This window comes from Chionomys nivalis, chromosome X, assembly GCF_950005125.1.
Source record: "Chionomys nivalis chromosome X, mChiNiv1.1, whole genome shotgun sequence".
NCBI classification, from domain to species: Eukaryota; Metazoa; Chordata; class Mammalia; order Rodentia; family Cricetidae; genus Chionomys; species Chionomys nivalis.
Window position 1 is genome coordinate 75,260,479 of NC_080112.1, and position 23,277 is coordinate 75,283,755.

General features: G+C 36.4%; 1 protein-coding gene across 13 annotated transcripts in view; it reads right to left on the reverse strand.

The window, feature by feature from the left end:
- Nucleotides 1-23,277, reverse strand: part of Atrx (ATRX chromatin remodeler) — a 157,947-nt gene that overhangs the window by 85,243 nt on the left and 49,427 nt on the right. For 10 of the 13 annotated variants that reach the window (XM_057759003.1, XM_057758994.1, XM_057758992.1 and 7 more), the window contains 7 exons: nucleotides 22,172-22,227; nucleotides 20,280-20,332; nucleotides 19,177-19,301; nucleotides 16,298-16,411; nucleotides 11,829-11,938; nucleotides 9,411-9,478; nucleotides 5,708-8,757 (listed from right to left, as the gene is read on the reverse strand). In XM_057759003.1, coding sequence (XP_057614986.1) covers nucleotides 5,708-8,757; nucleotides 9,411-9,478; nucleotides 11,829-11,938; nucleotides 16,298-16,411; nucleotides 19,177-19,301; nucleotides 20,280-20,332; nucleotides 22,172-22,195 — 3,544 coding nt within the window. In that variant the 5' untranslated portion in view covers nucleotides 22,196-22,227. The remainder of the gene's footprint in view (nucleotides 1-5,707; nucleotides 8,758-9,410; nucleotides 9,479-11,828; nucleotides 11,939-16,297; nucleotides 16,412-19,176; nucleotides 19,302-20,279; nucleotides 20,333-22,171; nucleotides 22,228-23,277) is intronic. The other 3 variants (XM_057758993.1, XM_057759000.1, XM_057758995.1) reach the window with 3 other exon arrangements.

Genomic DNA, 23,277 nt, shown 5'->3' on the forward strand with positions numbered 1-23,277 from the left:
AGGTTCTATACAAAACTGCTGAAATCTAAATAAGTACAAGGAATGTTGATAAAATGCATAAAAGGAACTTTATGAAGGATCGTGTGTGTCTGAAGGCTCCTTTCAAAGCACAAGAACTTTAAAGGCCACCCTTTTTACAAAGGCTTATTAGCTTCCATCATTACCTGTAGTGTGTTACAGTAATTGTATTAATCTACTGAAAGTGCAAAGTTAACCAGTGTCTACTATATCTAGATTCACTGAAGAATAGCAAAACTGCTTCTATTTTGATAGTGCCAAGTAATAGAAAAACACACTTTGAATCCGTATAAAACCTACAATTTGAGGTACCCAAAAAGAGACATTCGAGCACACTAAGACTTACTTCATTTTTAAAAGTTTTTTATTTAAAATCTAGGAGATAGCTGAGGCTGTAGGTAAGCGGCATAACACTACTCTTTAATATTCACAAGGTCCCAGATTCCATTGCAACACAGCAAAAAGGGAACAAAGGCAGGACGATTGGAATTTGTGCATTTCATAGTACAAAAATTTTACCTTAAAAGAACAACTTAAATATTAAACTCTAGTTAATATTATGAATGCCAAAGCACTCAGGGTTACTTATGCTGATGTTCACTATTAATCCACTATTAATTCAATATTATTCACTATTAATGTACGGAAGATGTCAAGGACAATACAGAGGGGGAAAGCTCACAATAAATACCAATCTCAAATTAAGCAAATTAATTAGTAATGGAGACAAGGAAAGAAAACTACAGTGAGGAAGGAAACAGGTGTCATAATAATGAAAGATTTAGGCATTTTTGTTGTGTTGAGGTTATACAGAGCTAAACACAAGAAAAACCAAAATAAATACATACATACATACATACAAACACACACACATACACACAAACACACACGGGGTGGGGAGAACAAATGTATATACAACTACTGAATTAAATCAGGTATGGTGACTCACAACAGTAATCTTAGCAATAGACAGGCAGAAGCAGAGGATCATAAATTTGAGGCCAGCTTGGGCTAACAATAGACTAGGCATGGTGGTGCATACCTTTAATCTCAGCACTGAGAATCAGACACAGGAGGATTTGTTTGAATTCAAAACCAACCTTGTCTACATAGTAAGTTCTAGACCAGCTAGTGTTACATAGTGAGACTTGTCTCACAAAAGAAACATGAAGGGGCTGGTGAGATGGCTCAATGGTTATTTAGCACTTGCTGTTCTTCAATAGGATTGGAGTTCAGTTCATAGCACCCTTGTCAGGAAGTTCACAAATGCCTGTAAACTCCAGCTCCAGGGGATCTGACACCCCCTTCTTCTCTGTGGGCACTCACAATTGCACAGAGGCACAAACATACAAATAAGCAGCAATGTTTTTCAAACCTACTAAAATCTAAATAAATCTTCAATTTTCTGGACTTGACACTGTATTAGTTACACAAGTTATCACTAGTGAGGAAACCCAGTAAAGGGAATATCTGAGACCCTTTTTTCCCTTATTCTTTGCAACTTTTTACATAACATAAGAGAGGAAATGGAGAAAAATATATATAAAGAAAAGACTTTGGGCTAAGTAATGTACCTCAGAGATACAGTACTTGCTTGGTGTGTGCAAGGAACTGAAACCTAGTACTGCGGAAGGGTCGACAGATACCTACAGATTTCAGGATAGAAGCATGCTAACTGTAGAAAAGCAAAAATAACTCTCAGGACATTCTAGTAAACATCCTTCTTGAACAATATTAAAATAACATATTCCTAGCTATATTACCTTCTTCATTCCCTCCTTTTTAGAGGCAAGATCTCACTATTTGGCCCTACTTGATTAATAACTTGCAATGTCATCCAGAACAACTTCAGATCAATTACAGTGATTCCTCTACCTTTGCCTCTGGAGTACTGGGATTATAAACCATTAACTCCATGCCATCCGATGTAATCCCCTTTACTGTCTAAATATTGACCTAAACTTTAAAATCAAGTTCAAACAGTACAAATTATTCTAAAGTTTTGCCTAAAATACTTAAATAGCTCATTTACCATTACAACACCCATTGTGGCTTTCTCAATTTTATTTTTGATAGCTTTTTAGGAGTCGAGGAATCATTCTTTTTGTTCTGTTTTGCTTTGTGTTTGAAAACAGGATTTCTCTATGCAGTGTGGCAGTCCTGGAACTCACTACATAAACCAGTCTAGCCCCATACTCAGGAGAACCAGGCAGTCCTCTGCCTCCCAAGTATTATGATTAAAGGCGTGCAACACTGCAACCCGGCTTAAGCAATGTTTTTTAATCACTGGCTCATACCTAAGTTTATCCTGAAAAAAAAAAAAACAGTATTTTGTGCATAATGTTTATCTTCAAAACCTTTCATATTTTATTATGTTTGCATATTTCTATTGGTAGGATAAAATCCCTAGTAAATTTATCTTTTATTTTTTATCCTAAATATTCCATTTGGTCCTAGCAAATTTATATTCTATTTTTTATTCTAAATATTCCACTTGGTCCTAAGAAATTCACAAGCAACAAAGTTTATTTAATCAAACTGTTGAATAATTAGCATCTGATTAAGAGACAGATACTCAAGCTTTTTTAGATATATAACCCTAGCACCTAGTCAGTCCATGTCAAGGTTCTATTGGCTAAAATGGAACATAATTGTCTAGGTTAGTACTGAATTATGGGATTACTGGGAAATGCTTTCATTGTGTGTTTGCCACATGTTGCCAGCATCTAAGGTCTAATGAATAATAGTACTTATTACACAACATATTAATAATTCCAAACATAAGACAGATAGAAACTTTCTGTTGAACATAGTGGTACAAGCCCCATAACTTCAGTACTTGAGGTAGAGACAGGATGATTACTACAAGTTTGAGGCTTCTCTAGTCTACATAGACCAGTGAGTGCTACATAGCAAGAGCTTGTCTTAAACATCATCAAAAATAAAGTAAAATGAAATAAAAAAAATGATGGGTCTGGAGAGATGACTTGGGAGCTAAGGGCACTTGATGCTTTCACTGCTCTTGCAGAAGACCTGTGTTTGATTCCCAGTCCCCACATAGTGGCTTCCAAACTTCTCTAACTCAAAGTCCAAGGGATCTGAAGCCTTCTTCTAGCCCCCCAAGAGCACCACGTAAAAATACGGTGCATAGAAATACATGCAGGCAAAACACCCATTAAATATCAATTTAAAAAAGAGAAATATAAGGTCTAACACGTCAAATCACTCAGTGGTAGAGCATTTGCCCATCACACATGAGAGGCCCTGGACTCCCCAACATTCCACAGCCAGACCCAGAGAGAGAGAAAGAGAGAGAGAGAGAGAGAGAGAGAGAGAGAGAGAGAGGGAGATAAGCTAATAACTTTTCATTCTTACAGACTAATCTTTAATAGGGATTTTACCAACTAACCTGCTAACTAAAACATTTTCTATCAAAGTAACTATTACACTTTGTGCTTGTTTAAATTATGTATATATGTCTATTGTATGAGTACGTAATGTTTGTGCATATGGCCATGAAGGCCAGAGAACTAGGATCTCTTGGAGCTGGAGTTACAAGTGTCTGTGAAAACAAAATGTAGGTCCCTAGAATTGAACTCTAGTTCTTCTAAAAGAGCAGCAATATGTGCTCTTTTTAAACTATTGAGCCATCTTTCCAGCCCCTAAATTCATTTATAATACAAGTCCACAATTCTGAAGTTGAAAAAAAAAAAAAAACAGTTATTTTACAGGAAAACCTGATCTGAAATGCTAATTCCTCTGTGTTAATACTCAAATATTTCATTTGTGGAAACATTGTTTGATTTTGTGGCATCACATCAAACCTCTTCAAGAGTTTTTTTTTAAATGCCCCATAAATTTAAAGGTTTTTTTTTTCTCAAAAATAAGACTGAAGTTAGTTTTATTTAGAAAGTTGGAATAAATGAGAAACTCGTAAGTAATAAAGGAAAAATTCTGATTTTCCCTATACTGGAAAGTTTTCTAAAAAAATCTATTTATATATTTAATAATTCTAAATATTGTTGACATTGTCTTAACTAATTAAAAATAAATACAATTAACCAATACACATATACTAGTCAAGTGATTAAATTTTTTTTTCTAGGTATTAAGGACAAACTGATCTAATTCATCAGGGTGGGGTGATTTTGGGATTTTTCTTTCTTCCTTTATTTTGATAGTGTTTTTAAAAGAGAAATACTTTTCATACCATTAGATACTAGTTGATGAGGAAAAGGATTATAATAAAGTAAATTCCAATTCTTTAGATTTCAGTGCTAAAGCATTTGTCTAGTGTACAGAAGGCCCTAGGAATGATCACCTTCTAATATCAAAACAAATTATTTTAGAGAACCAGATGTGGTTATTAGAAAAAATTAGGCAGTGACCAGCCTTAGCTAACTTGGTTACACTGAGTTCAAAGCCAACTGTGTATAAATGAATCCATCTTTAAAACAAAATTATGTCAAGGAATTTGATGGGTCACACAAAAAGATGTTTTGATTTAAATAGGAAAATCTCCTATCAAAGCAGTCAAAACTTTTATATGCCATATTATACCATTATCAAGCACTCCCCACCACTGCATGAATACTTACTAAACTATTGACATTGTAAGCAGCCTCACAGAATGAACACACACTAGTGCCCCTCAAGCTGACTAATGAAAAATAGATCCCAAGAAATGGGAATTTCCCCAGGAATCTCTAATTTCTTTAGAAATCTCACACTAGGAGAAGGAAAAAGCTAGGATCCTGGAGCTAGCCAAAGAGAGAATTTGACTCTAGGAAAAGAGGTCCCACCGGTCTATCAACTTGTCAAAATACCTTGGAGGTGTTAGCTTCAGCAACACGTACACAAACTGAAATGATAGTGAAAAATAGCATTGACCATGCTCAAGGGTGTCTCTGTCTCTCTCTCTCTCTCCCTCTCCCTCCCTCCCTCTCTCTCTCTCTCTCTCTCTCTCTCTCTCTCTCTCTCTCTCTCTCTCTCTCTCTTTCTCACACACACACACACACACACACACACAACTTCCCGTATTTTAAACAACAAAAACAAACCAACAACATCTTGTAGGATAAGACTGACTAAATGAAGACCAACTGATGAGTCAGTGGCAAGTAGGACTACACCTTCACCAGGAGTACTTAGATGTGCATGTATCATCCTGGCCCTCCACAAACTTTAATCTCACTTCACTTGAAACATGGCTGGCAGATGGCAGTTAACTGAATCTCTATCCCTCTTTGTAATGCGGCCATAGTGAGTAAATACATTTTGACTTCTTACTATAAATCTGACTGTTTTAGTTGGCCCCTGGGAAACAGCAGCTAGCCAAACAACTTGGCTTCTTAGGATACAGACTGTAACGCCAGGTTTGGTAACAACATCAACTTGATTTTATTTCATAACTACTGCACATTATTCCAAAGAACACTGAACACTGACAAAGTAATTCTGCTGTTTATCCAACAAACTTGGAGTGCTTGACATAGAATGCTTGAAATACCCTCTAGTGATGGCATAGAAATAAATAAGAAAAGTATCTACAGTAAATGTCTAAATAAATTTTAAATAGGTTTTTCCTCAACTGTAACTCTGAATTTCACCTTAGGGAAAATTAAACAATATGGTTATCATAGAGGGGGACAGATTACAAATTCTAAAGTTGAAATTTATTCTTGCATACCTGAAGACTGACAAAATCCACTGTGTGAAGGCAGCACTAAATTTTCAGTCACAGGCTTTATTTTCTGTTCATCACTGCTCTCCTCGCCTGCAGAATTCTGATCATCATCTTCTAGATCAGAAGATGAAGAAGTAATGTCTGCTTGCTTCCTTTTAGTACTTGTTCTTAAGGACTTTCTTCTTTTATCCTTGGCATTGCCTATCTTCTTTTTGGCTGAAGTTCTTTGTTTCTTCCGCTTTTTATTATCTTCTGAACTTCCCTCAGCATCGGAAGAAGATGAAGCACTCTGGATTTCCTTGGTATTTCTCTTGGAATTTAAATTTCTTCTCTCTCTCGATTCAATTCTTTTGGGTCTCTTCTCAGTAGAGTCACACTCTCCTTTCAAGGAGTATTTCTCAGTATCTGAGGATGAACACTCTGGCCTCTTCCCTGAACACTTTGCAGCCAAGCTGGATTTTTTCTTCTCTTTCTGAGAAACTCCATTCTTGCTCTTTTTCTCTTCTGAAGAGTCACAACTGTCTCCTTTGCCTGGCAACTTATCAACACTATCAGATGCGTCTTCCTTCTTTCTGGAAAACTTGTCTTTCAATTTTTTGCCTTTCTTTTCTCCATCAGTTGTGTCATGCTTATTTGGCTTTATTCCTTTAGGAAAATGGCCAATTTCTTCTCCCTCAGGCAACTTCTCAGTACCATCGGAGGAAGACTCATACTGTTGCTCTGACTTAATTGTTTCTTCCTTTAGGTCTGAAGTTTTCTTTCCTTTTGCTCCAGTTTCCCGTCTCTTCTGCTTCTTCTCGCCTTCTGAAGATTCATCGCTGTGTTCTTTCTTTGGAAATCTATCAGCACCATCAGATGAACCACTCTGTACTTTTCTACATGCTCTGGTTCTCACATGTTTACTCCTCTCTTTAGTTTTAGAAACTCTTCTGTCATCAGAATTTCCATCCTCCTCTCCACCGGAAGGCTTTTCCGCACCATCGGAGGAAACACTTGGCTGCTGCCTTGCACAAAGCACCTCGCTCAATTCCACGGCACTCTTGTCTTTCTCAACTGAGCTTTCAGCTGCAGACAAATTCTCTCCCTGTTTTTCAGTGTCGCCAGTGTCGTCACTAGACAATCCTTCTTGTACAGTCTTCACCCTGGCCTGCCCTTCATTATCTACTACTTTTTTGCTCTGTTTTTCATCTTCAGAAAAGTCACGTTCTTTTTTGCCTGAAACACTTTTTTTAGTTATTCTGGCAGCCCCAATTCTGCTCATGGTTTTTATCTCTCTCTCTAACTCTGAGTCATAGTTAGAGGACTCTGAGTAGCTCTGGCGTTTCTTTTTAGAGATAATAGAGGTATCAGTTGACTTTCCTTTTTTAATGTCAAAGTCTGACCCAGAAGTAGAATTTTTCCGTTTCCTTTTTCCATTATCGTCAGTCCCTGCTTCAGCTTTATGATTCACGTGTGTTTCATTAATGTCAGTGTCTGAAGAAGAGCTGTGCCCCATCTGGCTTACCTCCTTAAGGACTGCTAGCATTTCATCAGAATCTGAATTCTGATCCACAACCGTGGGTTGCTTAGCTTTGGGTACCTTATGAGGTTTAGGGTTATCAACAGCACAGTCAGTAGAATTTCGCTTATCCTTTTTTCTTATCGGAACTGACAACTTTTGTTTCTCTTTAATAGATTCATTACTTTCTTCATCTGAATTCGATAATGCAGGGTTACTTTCTGTTTGTCTCCTCAAGGGTGTAGTTTTTACACGTGGAGATCTTCGAAGATCAGATTCTTCTAAAAGTAATTCAACATCATTTTGAACTGAATGCTCATTATCACTATTTTCCTCTTCCAGTTCACATTTCTCTGAGTTGGGGGCCACCCCAGAACTTTTACGGCCATCCTTCTCTTTTGAAACTTCCTGAAGGTCAGCACCTTTAATTGAGGAATTAGAAAGGGAGACAGGGGTGAGTTTAACATATAATTCCTTTCTTACTTTCGCTGCCATTTTTGACTTACTACTTCCTCTGCTATCTTTTGAAGAAGTGGGAAGTTTTAGAGATGAACCCTCCACTTCTGGCACAGTCCCACTGTGGCGGCCATGTACTCGATAATCAGCTGAACACTGAACTTCCATAGCATTCTCAAGGCTGTCAAATATGTCTTCAGGAACTGAGGAAGGAACGGACACAATGTCCATGTCTATGTCTTCAGAAGTATTAGAAGGTCCATACTGAGGTCCATCTTTCCTACTTGAACCCTTATGTTCACCACTAGTACTTTTACTTGCTTTGTGCTCTTCTCCTGGGATGTGCTCACTGCCTATGACCTTAGCTGATGATCTAGCATCTACCTTTAAAAGGTCTTTCTTCTCTGTAATAGAGGATTTGTCCCCCTTTCGCACTTTTGTTTCAGACTTTACATCTGTGATTTTAAGCTCTTTGGTATTTTTCTCTTTGTGCAAAGCATCCAAAGCTCGGATCTCTGAATTTAAATCTTCTTCCAATGCAAGATGAGTCTTCTTGATATCAGCCAATACAGATTTAAAAGCCTTGAGCTGACGTAACTTCAGAGCAGGACTCATTTCTGAGTTATCTGCTGCCTGTTTCAGAAACTTAATATAACTAGAGTTCATGTTAGATGTAGTCTCAATCAGTTTTTTTGTCTTCTTAGTTAATTCCTTGGGCACAGTGAGTGCTGAGTAAGTGCAGGTTACAGAACCAGAACATGAATCCTCTAATTTTTTTTCTTCTCCATTACAACTAGAACTATTCTTCTTTGGAGAAAATTTGGATGTTTGGTCACATACTTTACTACTCTTTTCACTGTCAACTTTTATCTTCTTCTTATTTTGTTGCAACAACTGTTCTAAATTCTCAAATACGCTGTTACATGCAGTGACCAAGTCCAATAGAGGCTCGGGTTGACAAATGTAGCAATACCATTGATTGTTTTCATCCAGTATTGTAGATAACTCCTTTCGACCAAGGTTGCGCAAGATGCATTTCTTACAGAAGGCATTATGGCAAAAGTCGCAACAAATCAAGTTCCCACCTTCTGCACACCATCTGAAATGGTTTAAGGATTAAAATGTTATTTCCAGTGAAACTAATTTTAATGTCGTTATACTGGCAAAAGAATCTAAAATTTCCATCAGCATTTTCAGTGGTAATTTAGATCACCTGCTTACTTTTAGCAGAAATGTAAAAGTAGACAAACTGGTTTTGTGGAAAAGACAACCAACAACTAAACACAGCAATGAAAAGACTACAAAAGATGGCTCTAGGGATAGACAGATAACCCCAGAGTGAAGAGAACATAGTAACTCTTGTAGAAGTATAAAATTTGGTTCCCAGCACCCATGTCAGACAGTTTACAACTGCCTGGAACTCCAGCTCTAGAGGAATTCAACATGTCTGGTTTCCAAGAAAACCTGCACACACCTGCACAGACACACATGCATATATACTTATGACTGAAAAAGAATTTTTAAAGGTAATTTAAAAAAATAATTTTAAAAGATGTATCTAAAAAGATGAGAGTGGTGGGGGACGCCTTAAATGACAGCACTCCAGAGGCAGGCTAATAATCTCTGTAAGTTCAAGGTCAGCCTGGTCTACAGAGTGAGTTCCAGAACAGCTAGGGTGTAACACAGTAACAAAGTTGATAATAACCCCAAAATAGAAAACGATGAATGTTAAATGAAGAATTTATTACCTACCTACATTGCTCATCCATTCCATCTGAGTCACGGCTAATATCGTCACTCATATAATACTTAAAACAGTTCTAGTGAAAGAAAAGAGGAAGGCGCAATTTATTCAAAATATACAAGTCCTAAATGTTCCTTTGAAATCATTAAAAATGTGAAAGGGATGTGCATAGCTTGGATGATGAAAGCAAAACCACTGTACTGCCCAATATTAGTTTTTTAAACATAGGACTATTTCAAGAAACTGATTCCTTGAAATGCATTTGTCTTCTAATCTCATCCACAACCACTACTTTTTAAATAAAAATATGTTAAAAATTCTATTTATAGCCAAGTGGTGGTGGTGCGTGCCTTTAATTCCAGTCCTCAGAAGGCAGAGACAGGTGAACTCCATGAGTTCAAGGCCAGTCTAGTCTACACAGTGAGTTGCAGGACAGGCTCCAAAGCAACATACGACCTTGTCTCAAGAAAAACAAAAGACTAATTTGTTGCTTGTTTAGGGACTGGAGTTAAAAACAAGAACACTGCCTCTTCTTCAAGAGGACCTGGGTTCAATATCCAGCACCCACATGGCAGCTCACAACTGTCTGAAACTCCAGTTCCAGGGGACCTGGAACCCGCACAGTCATACACATAGACCAAGGCACATAAAATAAAATAAATCAATCATTTTAAAATAAAAAAAATTAAAAGATTTTACTTAGTAAACATTTCTAATCTTATTCAACTAGCTACCAAATTTCTACATAAAAGCATACATGCTTTTGCTAATTAAAATGTAAAATTGTCAGCATATACAAACAAGTACTATGTCTACAGCTAAACAATTAATAACCTGCATTATCTTTAAATCTCAAAATAAGCTGAGCAGTGGTGGTATTCACCTTTAATCAGAGCACTTGGGAGGCAGAGGCAGGCGGATCTCTGTGAGTTCAAGGCCAACATGGTCTACAGAGTCAGTTCCAGGACAGCTAGGGCTGTTAAACAGAGAAACCTTGTCTCAAAAAACTAAACAAAACAAATAAATATCAAAATATCTACCATCATAATACATCATGATAAAGAAGTCTGAGGTTCATTAAAAGGTAACTAATACCCAATGCCTAATGCAGGTGTCTGAGAAGCAAAGCAGTTATTCAAATCCAAGTCTGATTAACCTAATTCTTTTCCAGTGGAACTGTTACTAGTAAAATGGTCAGTACTGAACAGTTAAAACCCATGGGAAACTGGAACACAGCAGTCAAGCATATAATGAAAGAGAGCAAATGTTGAACCCAGTGATAAAAGATCTGGTTGTCAGAACTTAAAACACAAAACATTGGATAGGCCTCTGGGGGAAATAAATTCAAGGAAGGGGAAATAAAAGAAAAGGGAAAGAAAAACAAAATTAAGCTTAGCAGAGTTGTGGAAGTCAGAATCTACCAAAAATTCATGCCAGTAAAGATCTAACATACAAGGAAAGTATGGCCTACCTCTACATTTCAAAAGGGACTTTGGGGGGGGAGGGTCTCAACTGTGGACCTCTACCTGGCATAGAACTCACTATGTAGATGAGCCTGGTCTGGAATCCATAGAAATTCACCTGCTTCTGCCTCCTAAGTGTTGGGATTAAGGTGTGCACTACCACTCCTGGCTGAAGATAGTAGCTTTTTATTGGGAAACAAGCTAAAAAAAAAAAATAACTTAATCCAGTGTAAGCTGGAGATCCTGCAAGCTTGGTATCATAGATATTTGAAATTAAATCCGGGGTGTTTAGCAAGGCACAGTAGCGCTCACCTTCAATCCCAGCACTAGCGAGGCAGAGGCAGCCTGGTCTCTGTAAGTTTGAGGCCAGCTTGGTAAACAAAGCGAGTTCCAGGACAGCCAGGGCTACAAAGAGAAACCAACCTCATCTCTAAAAATAAATAAATAATGAATGAATGAATCGATAAATCAATAAATACATAAATACATAAATAAATCAAGGTGTTCCTAATAAAAACATGCACAAAGTGTTAAAAGCTACAATTAACATATATGAAACACTTTAACGTCTTTTATTTCCTACTCATATAAAACTATGTTTGAGATGCAGATTTAGAGAAGTAGGATACACAGGATAGAAAGTTATAAACCACACAAACACACACACAGGAAACTGCAGGTTTTGAAAGACATTTGACTTCTTTCACTTCCCAATCTCTGAATATCATGATACACATCTAGAACATACTAAACTAATCCCACTTAAACAATCTAATTCTTACTCATATTTTAAGTATCAACTTGTATCTCCCAAGTTGTAAGGACACAAGCTTCCTGGATGTCCCACAATCACAGTAGCTTCCACATAATGGCCATTTTCAGGATGTTCCTGTGTACATTTGTGTCCCTCATAGACTGTGAACCCTCCAAAGGGCAAAGCCTTATCACCAAATCTTTACATACCTTACAAATAAGAACTTTCAGTGAAGGGTGTCTATAAATGGAATCTTTTTGAAAATGATTGACCTGTTGTCCACAAGCTGTGCAGCTCACGATCCCATGAAGTCCATCTTCTAGGAAGAAAGAGTGATCGTTACTCACATATTTACACTCACAGGAAAAAAAGATATTTGCCTTAGACAGTATTTTACAACCTTTGCTTTGTATCAGAAACAATGTATCTCGTAATCCTTGAGAAAATGACATTTTGGACACAGGTTAAAAAGGCTAATTTTACTGACCTTTTAAAAGACCATAACAAACTCGGCAGACTCTGAGGCCTAAATGCTAACTACATTCATTCATCATCATAAAACCCACCCATTACATCTTGACATGACCTAAAGAGATACCATAAAGAAATCCTTAAAATGAGGTTAAAAGCTCTTTGTTTTTTGAGACAGGTTCCTGCTATGTAGCCCTGACTGGTCTCATACTTGAAATGTAGCCCATACTGGTCTCGAACTCACAGCAACCCTCCTGCCTCAATCTCCCCAGTGCTGGGATTATGGGCATACACCACCACACCCAGAACCAAGCACTTTCATTTGCTAATGTCTTAGAAACAAATTAAGTACCAGTTCTTAAGGAATGAAAAAAGTAAGTTACAACAGTGGAACTGATTCTTTTTCAATTGTACAGTTAAGTTAGACATACCATAAAGGTTTGGCTTCTTAAATAAAATTTGTTTATATAAACCCTACCAATATGGTACATAGAAACTGGGTAATTTATAGTGTCACCAATTCCCAAATTTACTTCAACATTACTAATCACCAATTACCTTCCTTCCTACTTGACAGCCTGTTCCTTATCAATGATGTCTACTATTTGAAAATATGACATTGTGACAAATGCAAATAAGACATCATCTTAGGAAGCAGAATGTCTGCGAGGGTGGGAGAGAAAAGCTCCAGTTTATATTTACTGCAGGAAAACACAACTTGTTCAAGAAACAATAAGCAGAAAATCTCACTTGCCTCATTCTTTCTTTTAAATTTTCTATTATTATTTATGTGTATGGGAGTATGCGTGCACTACATCTATTACTCTCAGGGGCCAAAAGAAGGAATTAACAAGTTGGAACTGGTGATAAAGATGGTTTTGAATCACTTGGATACTGGGAATTAAATCTAGGTTCTCTGGAAGGGCAGCTGGTGCTCTTAACCACTGAAGCATCTCTCCAGTCCCTCCTACTTTACTCTCCATCCCTAGTTCTTTTCATTCTGAGAATATCAAATTGGAGGAATCTTAAAACAAAAACACAACAACAAAGTCACAGAACTGGAATCCCAGCAACTGAGGCTGAGACTGGAGAATCACCTGAGCCCAGGAGTTTGAGTCTAACCTGAGCTACATAGTGATACTCTGTCTCAAGAAAGAAAGGAAGGAAGGAAAAGAGAAACAGAGAAGAAAGAGACAGAAAACAGAAAGCAATTCCTACCTCTAAACACTAAAGACAAGGTTTTGTAGATAATCCTGATATGCAATCAAGACCTTGATTCAGATCCTATAGTAAGACTATCCTTCAAAGTAAATCAGTGCAAATGTGTACATTCAAAATGAAAAGGAGGCAACTGGTGGGGAGTAACTGTCTCTACCCCTAAACAAAAGATAAAATACTATGTATATTTCTCACCATAATTCTGTATTTTGTATTTTTGCTACTTTTAAGGCCCAAGGCACCATGGACCCAAATATTAGTATATCTTTATTTGTAGGTGTTTTTAAAAAATTAAAGAACACAATCATTCTTTTTCATAAAAAGAGAATCTGAAGGCTTGGTGTTACACAAGAAACCAGTGTCCTATATCAATGCTTTTTCACTTTAGATACTTTTTAAAAGAAAAAATACAATGTTATTTATGTTAAATAATGTTTCAGATATTATGAAAGCTACAGTTTGAGTATTCATCTAATGTTAAATTCTATCCAGTTAAACATCCATGTACTTTCGTGTATATTATACATGATATTTTGTTAAACTTGATGGTGGCCTTTTGGAGATTTCCTTTCTAACATGTGCAAAAGGAATCATAGATGAGGACAGCAATTGCTTCTTATTTGGAAATAGATGGAAGTCTGTTATACATACAACATTGTATATAGAGCAATGAAACTAAACCCATGCGTTTACTGCCATGGATAAACTTCAAAAATCAACACTCCCAAAGCACATTAAGAGCATACAATTTCTTGTACTTTTTTTAAAATGGAAAATGGTTTTGACTCACATATTAATATAGATAACCATGCACATACATGCACATGCATAAAACTTTAAGATAATCATTACCTGTGGGGTAGGAAGAAGGGAAAATGGATGAGAGTAGGACTGAATCAATATATTATTTAAGTGAGATCTGAAGCAAATATGGTAAAATGTTGAAATGTTATTTTACTTATGTGTTTCTGTACATGTAGGTTTCAATTTTTAATTTTTAGTTATGAACTATCTTAAAGATTCTAAACTGTGTAAATGGAAAAGAGGCATTTTTAATATATTGGCTCAATATATTTTAGTGGTTTTAAGAAAAATAAAATTTTTTCCAAGTAGAAGAATTGTGTAATAATATATGTTTTAAACAATTTAACTGGGCAAACTATATCAAAACAGACTAAGATTGTTTAATTTCCGTCAATGTACTTTTATTGTTATTGTCCCATAATTTTGTTCCAAATTAAGATTATTTTATATATAAAGTATACATTCCTCACACTATTCTAAATTCAAGTTCCATTTTAGAACTAAGCTACTAAAATGTTTGAATACTAACTATAGCATCCTTTCTCTCAAACTGCTAGTTTATTCATACATTCACATATTAGCAATCCTAAAATTTAATTTCCTGTGAGATTCCTGACAGCTTAGACATGCAAATCACTGAGATGAAAATAAACATGAAATATTTAGGCACTACATATACAGCCCCTTAAGCATGATAGAAATATTCTTACAAAGAACATCCAAAAATATTCCAGCAACACATGTGCTAAACCTAAGCACCAGCAGCATACCACAATGGCCCAAGGAATTCCCTCCCAAGCAACAGTGGCTCCTCCTTTTTTATTCAGCTTTCCAGTTGTACCCACATTTCAGGCACTGACTGCTCTAGAGCCTCCACCCAGACATTAGTCTTAATACAATGCTGTATACAGTCATTTGTCTTCACTATGAGACCCATGATCAAAAAAAAAAAAAACCAAAAAAAAAAAAAAAACAAAAAACAAAAAACAAAAACAAACAAACAAAAAAAAACGGTTACTGGTCCTTACCATTACTCTTTACGTGATGATGAAGGCTTAAGAAGAGTACCTTAGCTTTGCTGACCTATGTTGTTGAAATGGCAACTTTGCTACTATAAATGTGAAGAATCTCAGAAAATCCCTTTTATGCTCAAAAGAGGTTGAACACCCTCTTGTGGACAAAAGACTAAACAACAGTCTCTTGATTTTTACCTGCACCCTAACAAATAGTTTAAGTACAGAAAATATTTTACTAGTTCTATCAAGATAATCATACCGTTAAAATAAAAATCTTAAAATTTTCTTCAAGAATCTCAGTATAGTTTCACAATTATGTATTATAAACAAATAAAAAATGGATACTTCCAGAACACTCCTACTTGAAAATCTACTGTCATGTTCTACTTTTCAGATTTATTCCTCTCATAGTTACAGATTCTGACTCTGTTATTCTGCCCAAAAAGTATATATAGGCACTATTTAAAATCACACCAAAAGTGTGACATAAACCCAACTGTAATAGATTTCTAAGCAATTTTCCTGCTGCTCTGTCTACAGATGGCTAGGTAATCTGGCCATGTATATGAGGGAAGACAAAGAGTGAGGAAACTAACAGATGGAAGGAGGTTCATTAACTCTAGCTCCCACCTCTTCCACTTATTGGTGCAATGCAACTGCAGTGTCCATGAAGAACAAACTGAGGCATAGTGCTGACCTCATCCAGAAATTATAGCTAGTCGTGAATGAAGGGATTGGAATTTTTAATAAGTACGCCAAATAATACCTAATGTCGTGCTCTATTGCTATACATAATATTGCTCAGTATGTATGAAGTTGAATACATGGAGGCCACAGGCAATTTTTTTGCACAATTTTGAGATTGCTTCCACTGGAGGGCACACTCATGCTATTCTGGCATGTAAGTATGTCTTCTGGAACCAGTATGTGGAGAGAAAAGGCTAAGCTTCTTGCAACAACTTGACAGCCACTGAAGGCAAAGGTGTTTTTCAAAAATGGACTTTAACCTTTTCTGCTTCAGAGCGCAAAGAGAAACAGAAGTTATTTTTAAGTAATGCTTTTAATAAACAATGGGCAGAAAAGTGGAGGTATTTTTAGTAAGCATATCAGATTTTCCAATATGGTCATAGACAGCAATTTAAACTCGTTTCATTTTCACTTGTATTTACCTCCGCGTTTTTTGAGATTTTCAGTTTTCATTTTACTTCTGCTTCTAAATTCAGGCCCTTTAAAATCATCTTTGTCTTCATTCAGCACTGGCTCTGGTTGTACAATCACTGTACCTAGAATGATTTCATTTAAAAAACCAATTACACATATTAAATGTGCAAGTGAAGTGCAAGACTTCAGTTCAGATAAAGCCAACATTGCTGGTACATAGTTTGTTTGTCAAGTTTTTAGTACTTGGATAAGGACCACAGGATAGTAGTAAAAGGGCCAGGTGTCAACAATCAAATTACTTGTTGCAGTTTAGAGATCATAAAAACAGGAGGGGGAAGTATTATGAAAAAAGAAAAGTGTTGATCAAATAGAAAGCCTCAGCCCAGCTCACGATGTTTATAGTGCCTATCATAAAAGCTGTTATGAAATGAACATTCATGCTAAGCCCTAAAAAGTCTAAAGTAAATGGCAGAAGGGGGAAGACATCCTATTTTTCTCACAGTCCAAATTAGAAAAAAAATATTAAAAGATTTTTAAGTGTGTTTTTACATTGTTTTGGCAGGAGGGACTTGTGAGGGTAGGTAACAATGAAGTTCATTCTATTACTACAGTACCTAGGCTACACAATTTCCCCAATAGTATAAAGCTTCTCTAGCTTTCTAAGTTCTTGAAGAACATTAAACTGCAGGCTGTTTTAAGACACTTAAGCTAAAGTAGTCTACCAATAAACTGTAAAATAAGATCATCTGTTAGCATCTACTAAAATATTTTGGAAAGACTATCCTTCCATAAGCTCTAAAACTTCCAAACTGCGAAAAGAACAAATAAAACGAGCATCATAAAAGGGGTTCAAGTCTCAACGTTTACTTACATTACTGGGCTTAGTACTAAAGTGGCCATTATTGGCAACAATTAAGAAAGTCAAAGCAGGGAGTCGTCAGAGTTCCCTCTGAAACACAGGAATATGTAACTCAGCAAGCAGATTTTGGCAAATTCTTAGCATCTAGTTTGTAAATGGATATTTAAGTCTTGGGGGTGAATAAAAAGGGCTGGGTAGGCACAGAGGATTGAAGTGTTTACAAGTTGCGGAAAATTTAATACTCATATTCCCAAAAACAATCATTTCACATATATGCTTTCAGAGAAGAGCTATCAAGATTTAAAACTAAAGTGTTTCTTTCTGAAGTGGGAGAAAGAATACCCACAGACACTGGATTAAAGCAGGCCTGGGCTGAAATCTGCGCTTCTCAACCTAATGTAAGGAAAATCCCTTGAGCTCTGAACTTGAACCTAAACTTCTTAACAGCACAGAAGCAATAACTGCTATATAACACATTGTTTAGAACAAAGGTGCTCAACCTATGGGTTGTAACCCTTGGGGAGAGTTGTTGAATGACCCTTTCGGGGAGGGTGCACCTAAGATCACTGGAAAACATATTCCCATTACAATGCATAACAGTAGCAAAATTACAGTTATAAAATAGCAACAAAAATAACTGTATGATAGGGGGTCATCACAACAGGATGAACTATATTGAAGGGTAGGGCATTAGAAAGGCCAAGAACCACTGGTCTAGAGGATTAAATGAGGTAAATTCATTGATCTATGCATATTCAATACAGAACTGTAACAATGAAGATAGTCGCCCAGATGTAAGTTATGCAACAGGTCACAGGTGAACATAAACTTGAGCTTAGCTCAAGCTGGTAACATCAGATACCAACTTCCGACTACAATACCAATAAAGAAATGTTTGGACTCCTAGTTCTTACACTGAAGCACTCCCAGTGACACTCAACAAGAATCAAAGTGAGTAACTGCCATTAGGACTCAAACTCCCACATTAGTTCTTCCTACTAACAGCCACAAAACAAATACATAAAATTGCTATAATTTGCAAAAAAAAAAAAAAAAAAAAAAAAAAAAAACAAAACAAAAAAAATGATAGTCACCATCAATTTGTTCTACCTTTCTTTATTTTATGCATTTTTCATTTTGAAATTCCTAATTATCCTAACTTACCCTAATTAAGTGAAACCCTAACTTTCATACTCACATTCAACAGACTTCCATAATTGAAAAAATTATGAACATAAATATGAACAGAGAATCAGGCTTAGTAAATACTGCTATACAAGATCTGCTAAGAGGCTAGAATATATTATTTAACAAAGGAAAACAAAACTCTAAATAGTTGACTATTTGAAACACCATAAAATCACCAAGACCTTTATCATTCTGTAATTATCTAATAACATAGCTCTCAGTCTTGAACAATGAAGAATCCAAGACCTCCATTTGGCAGTTTTTCTCTCCAACCTAATCAATAATGTTTCACAAGTAGGACTACAACTCAAAAGGTCTGTGACAAGGCTTGTTTAAAGGATAACTTCAAGAATATACCTAAATCTACAGAATAGTTAACATTTCAGGGGATGTCAGAATGCAGTTAAAGACAGGGTAGAAGACAGTGATGCTTGCTTAACATGCAAAAGGCTGTGGGAATAATGCTCAGCACTGCACAAAAATAAATTTAAAAAGACTGAAGTAGACCACAAAATGCTTTCTGTTTTCAAGAAAAATCCATTACATTTTGAAATAAGAACACTTGATATTTATTAAGTCAAAACTTAGTATCTTAAATCTTTAAAACTACTTCCATATTCAAATGTAATTTGGAAAGTTTGTCAACCCCTTATTATAAACCCAATGAAAACAAAAAAAAGTTTGATTTTGTTCTTTTAAAAACTACCTGAATTATGTAACATTTTCAAACTAAATGTTTTCATTTCCAAACTAATATTTCCAGACCACTATCAATGTAAAACAATGTTCATTTTAAAATACATTTCAATTTAACTTCATGTGAAAATTAATACACATTACCTTTTGGCAAGCTTTGCATAGTAATATCATTTTCTGAATTCTCATTAGCAGCTTTTTCATTTACATTCTCATCCATTGGTTTTTCATCATCAGATTCTACATATTTTGTCACAATTGAAGGTTTCCTATGAAAAGAGTTAAGTTCATGCAATTATAGGCATTTCGTACAATTGGAACAACATAGCAAGCCAATAACTAGCATGTTTAGATATAATAGTGACTCCCAAGCAAGTATGCCATTAGAGTCACTGGCAGAAAGTATTTCTTTATCACATCACTAAAGATTGTAACTGAACACACACATTATGGTAACAAGTGGAATTTTAAGGAATTATTTTTACATCACTACTTCAGAAGGAAAATCAATAATAATCAAATTGTGTTTAGTAAGAGACAGTTCTATTGTATAAGGAATGGCAAAAGCAAGTAGTACCACACAGAAAATTTCTAGGAAGGGCTGCCCACCCATGGGTCTTTGGTATACCTGGAAATAATTCCTGTCCTTATGGATAGTTTGGCAATTCAAAAGAAAAAAAGCCTCTTAACAGTTTTGGAACTTCTTATATAACATACACATATAATGTCTTTTTCCATCCTCAACAACATCATGTAACTCTTCAAAACCCACATTGTTGCAAAAGAATTTCAACATTTCTCTTCTTTGTAAAGTACTCTATACTGAAAGGGTCACTAAACATAAATCTGTCTCAAAAATTTCCTTTTGATTGAAACTGCACTACAGATCTATTAGAATTTATTGCATTACTCATCGCTAAGCATTCTGACTTGTATAGAATGATTTATTTAAAACAATGGCACTTGAAGTAAGTTCAGGAAAAAAATACATTGTAGTTTTAGAAACACTAAACCAAAAAATAAATAGAATGAAAGGAAGAAAGGAGAAAGGGAAGGAACGAGAGAGGGAGATGGGGAGGGAGGGAGGGAGGGAGGGAGGGAGGGAGGGAGGGAGGGAGGGAGGGAGGGAGGGAGGGAAGGAAGGAAGGAAGGAAGGAAGGAAGGAAGGAAGGAAGGAAGGAAGGAAGGAAGGAAGGAAGGAAGGAAGGAAGGAAGGAAGGATTGTATTCCTTCCAATGTCAACCCACCTCTTTGACCGTGATGATCCTAATGATTTGGATTTTTCTGAGGTGCTAGTTCCCTAAACATGAGGAGAAAAACACAAAGGTGAGTAAAACATTCCCAGTAACAATATCTCTATAATCAATCATCTTCCTATAGGAAGATCTTTCTTATAGTAATATAACAAAATAGCATTTCAAACACCCAAAATCTTTCTTTCAAAGAATTCCAGAAACAAATTCGGAGGTTGAGAATGTACCTCAGTAGTAAAGCTGCAAAGTCCTAGGTTCAGCACCAACACCAATAGGCCACCAGCCCTGGCCACCTCAGCCCACCACAGCCCACCACAACCTACCACAGCCCAATCCACCCACAACACACACGCACACACACCACTAATTCTCATTACTCTTGGGTTTCCTTGACTGAAGATTAAATCTGTCTCTTAAAAGGGGGGGGGGGGTAAGGGTGCTAGAGCTTTAACCTAAGAGCCCTAGCATGTGTTTTCTTCCATTTATTAAGATTTAGTTTACTCTTTGATAAATTTATACATTTAATAAAATGTACCTCAAAGCAGCTGTGATCACATGCACAAGATCAAGTCACCAAGTCAGAATTCCAGCACTGATAGGGGAGTTGACTCCTGAGGCACCACCTTTAACATGTGTCCTAACACTGAACTACACCCCAGCTCTTCCATTTTCTTTTTACTAATGTTGTGACATTTGGAGATAATGTCCCACTATGTAGCCCCAGCAGACCTGGAACTTGCTATACAGACCAGGCTGGTATCCAATTCAGAGTCCCACCCGCCTCTAACTCTTGAGTACTGAGGCTGCCACTATGCCAGATCCTTCTGGATTCTTTTGTTTATGCTTCTGTGGTGTTGGTGTGTGTGTGTGTGTGTGTGTATGTGTGTGTTTATGTGTGTAAGTTGCTACAAAAGCACTCTACCACTGAGCTAATTCTCTTGAAATAATTATAATTACCAGCTAAGGATGTGGAAAAGAATACAATGTTTATACCATGATCTCTGTCTCATCTAACACAAAATAAAGGAGCAGAAACAATCAGATTTATGAGAGGCAGGTGTTTTTAAGGAGTTACAAAAGGTGCCATTCTTCTTTAATAAATAGCACAAAATAATATCCCTAAAATGCAAGCCTGGCAAAAGATGGAGGACCTGTGTGTGTGTTAACAGGATAATGCTTAGGGACTCTGAATATCATGTTTTGAAAACTCTTACAGCCAGCAGAGCATGGTGGCACACACCCTAATTCCAGCACTCAGGAGGCAGGTGCAAGTGGATCTGTATGAGGTCCAACACAGACCAGGCTAGACAGAGAGACTCTATCTTAGGGGAAAAAACTCAAAATTCTAGAGCTATTTCCACAATGTATATCTCAAACTGATAATTTATGACAGTTAAATATCTTCTCAATTAGCAAGCCTTTTCTGACTTCAAGTTGTTGCGGGAGGTCCTTCCGCTCCTCCAGCCAATAGCCGCTGAGATACCAGCCCATTGGGGCATGGTCTCTCTCCCTTTAAAAAAGCGGCCACCTCCCTCCTTGCTCTCTCTTACTTCCTGCTCCACTTCAGGCGACTAGACTACCTTCCTGATTGCGAAGAGGGCTGTTGTCTGTGATGGTGATCTGTAAGTTTTTTCTCTTTTAAATAAATAACCATTTTATTAATCATAATTCCAAACTGGTGTTTGTGACTTACGCCTTCATCAAGTAAACTGCTAGAGTGAACTGCATGATAAACACCCTAACAAACACGACAACAACCAAATTAAAGTATCACCGTGATAAGTGCATACAACAGTAGCCTTAAATGTTGACATCTATTAAAACTGAAAGCACTAAAGACAAATATGCTGATTAATAACCTTTAAAATATTTCAAATTCTACTTACCTCTTCCTTGTTATTTTCCATCATATCAGAGTTAATTACAGAACCACTGTTTTTATCTAAAGAAAAAGAAGAAATGGAAGAATATTTACCATCTCTTCGACGTATTATCAAACAACACCAAAAGTGGTAGTGTGGCATGCGCCGATAATCCAAGCACTCAGGAGGCAGGTGTAGGAGTAGTAACACAAATTTGAGACCAAATGGCTTACATAACAGGTCCAAGATCAGTCGGGGTTACATAGGAAGATCCTATCTCAAAAAATAAAATAATTAAAAAAAACAAATAGCAGAGTACTAACAAGCTGTATTTCATCTCATTATAGAATACTGGTGACAGAGACTGGAGAAATGGCTCAGCTGGCAAGAACATTCACTGATCTTATAAGAGGACCCAGGTGTGACTCCCAGCACCCACATGTCAGCTCACAACTATCCATAGCTATAGTTCCCAGTGATCAGAACATTGCCCATTAACAATAAGCAGACAAGGGTTGTACAGCAATACGTGGCAAAACAGCATACACATAAATCCTGGAGGGCCAGTGGTGGCACAAGCCTTTAATCCCAGCACTCAGGAGGCAGATGTAAGCAGATCTTTGTGAGTTCAAGGGAAGCCTGGTCTACAAGAGCTAGTTCCAGGACAGTCAGGGCACACAGTTACACAGAGAAACACTGTCTTGAAAAACCAACAAAACAAAACAAAAAGCAAACAGAAGAAAAGAATACAGATTAATAAAACCAGGAATAAAAAAGAAAATTGAAGACACTAAAAAGTAATTGTTCAAAAAATGGAATCAACCTTAGGCTAGACTAATCAAGAAATAAAAGAGGATTATTATTGCCAACATTAACAAAACAAAAAGAATATAAAGGAAATGTTATTAACTATACACCAAAAAAAAAAACCCAGAGGAATGTAACAGGTAAACTAATAAAATAGGCTCCTGAAAATTAAGACAATATGGAAAAGATTAGTCATCAAAAATGACCCACAAAAAACAAAAGTCCAGATGTTTTAATCAATAATTTTAACAAACACGTAAAAAGGGATGTTAATACTTTATGAATTCCTCTAAAAATGAGAGGATACTTCTAAATTTATTTTG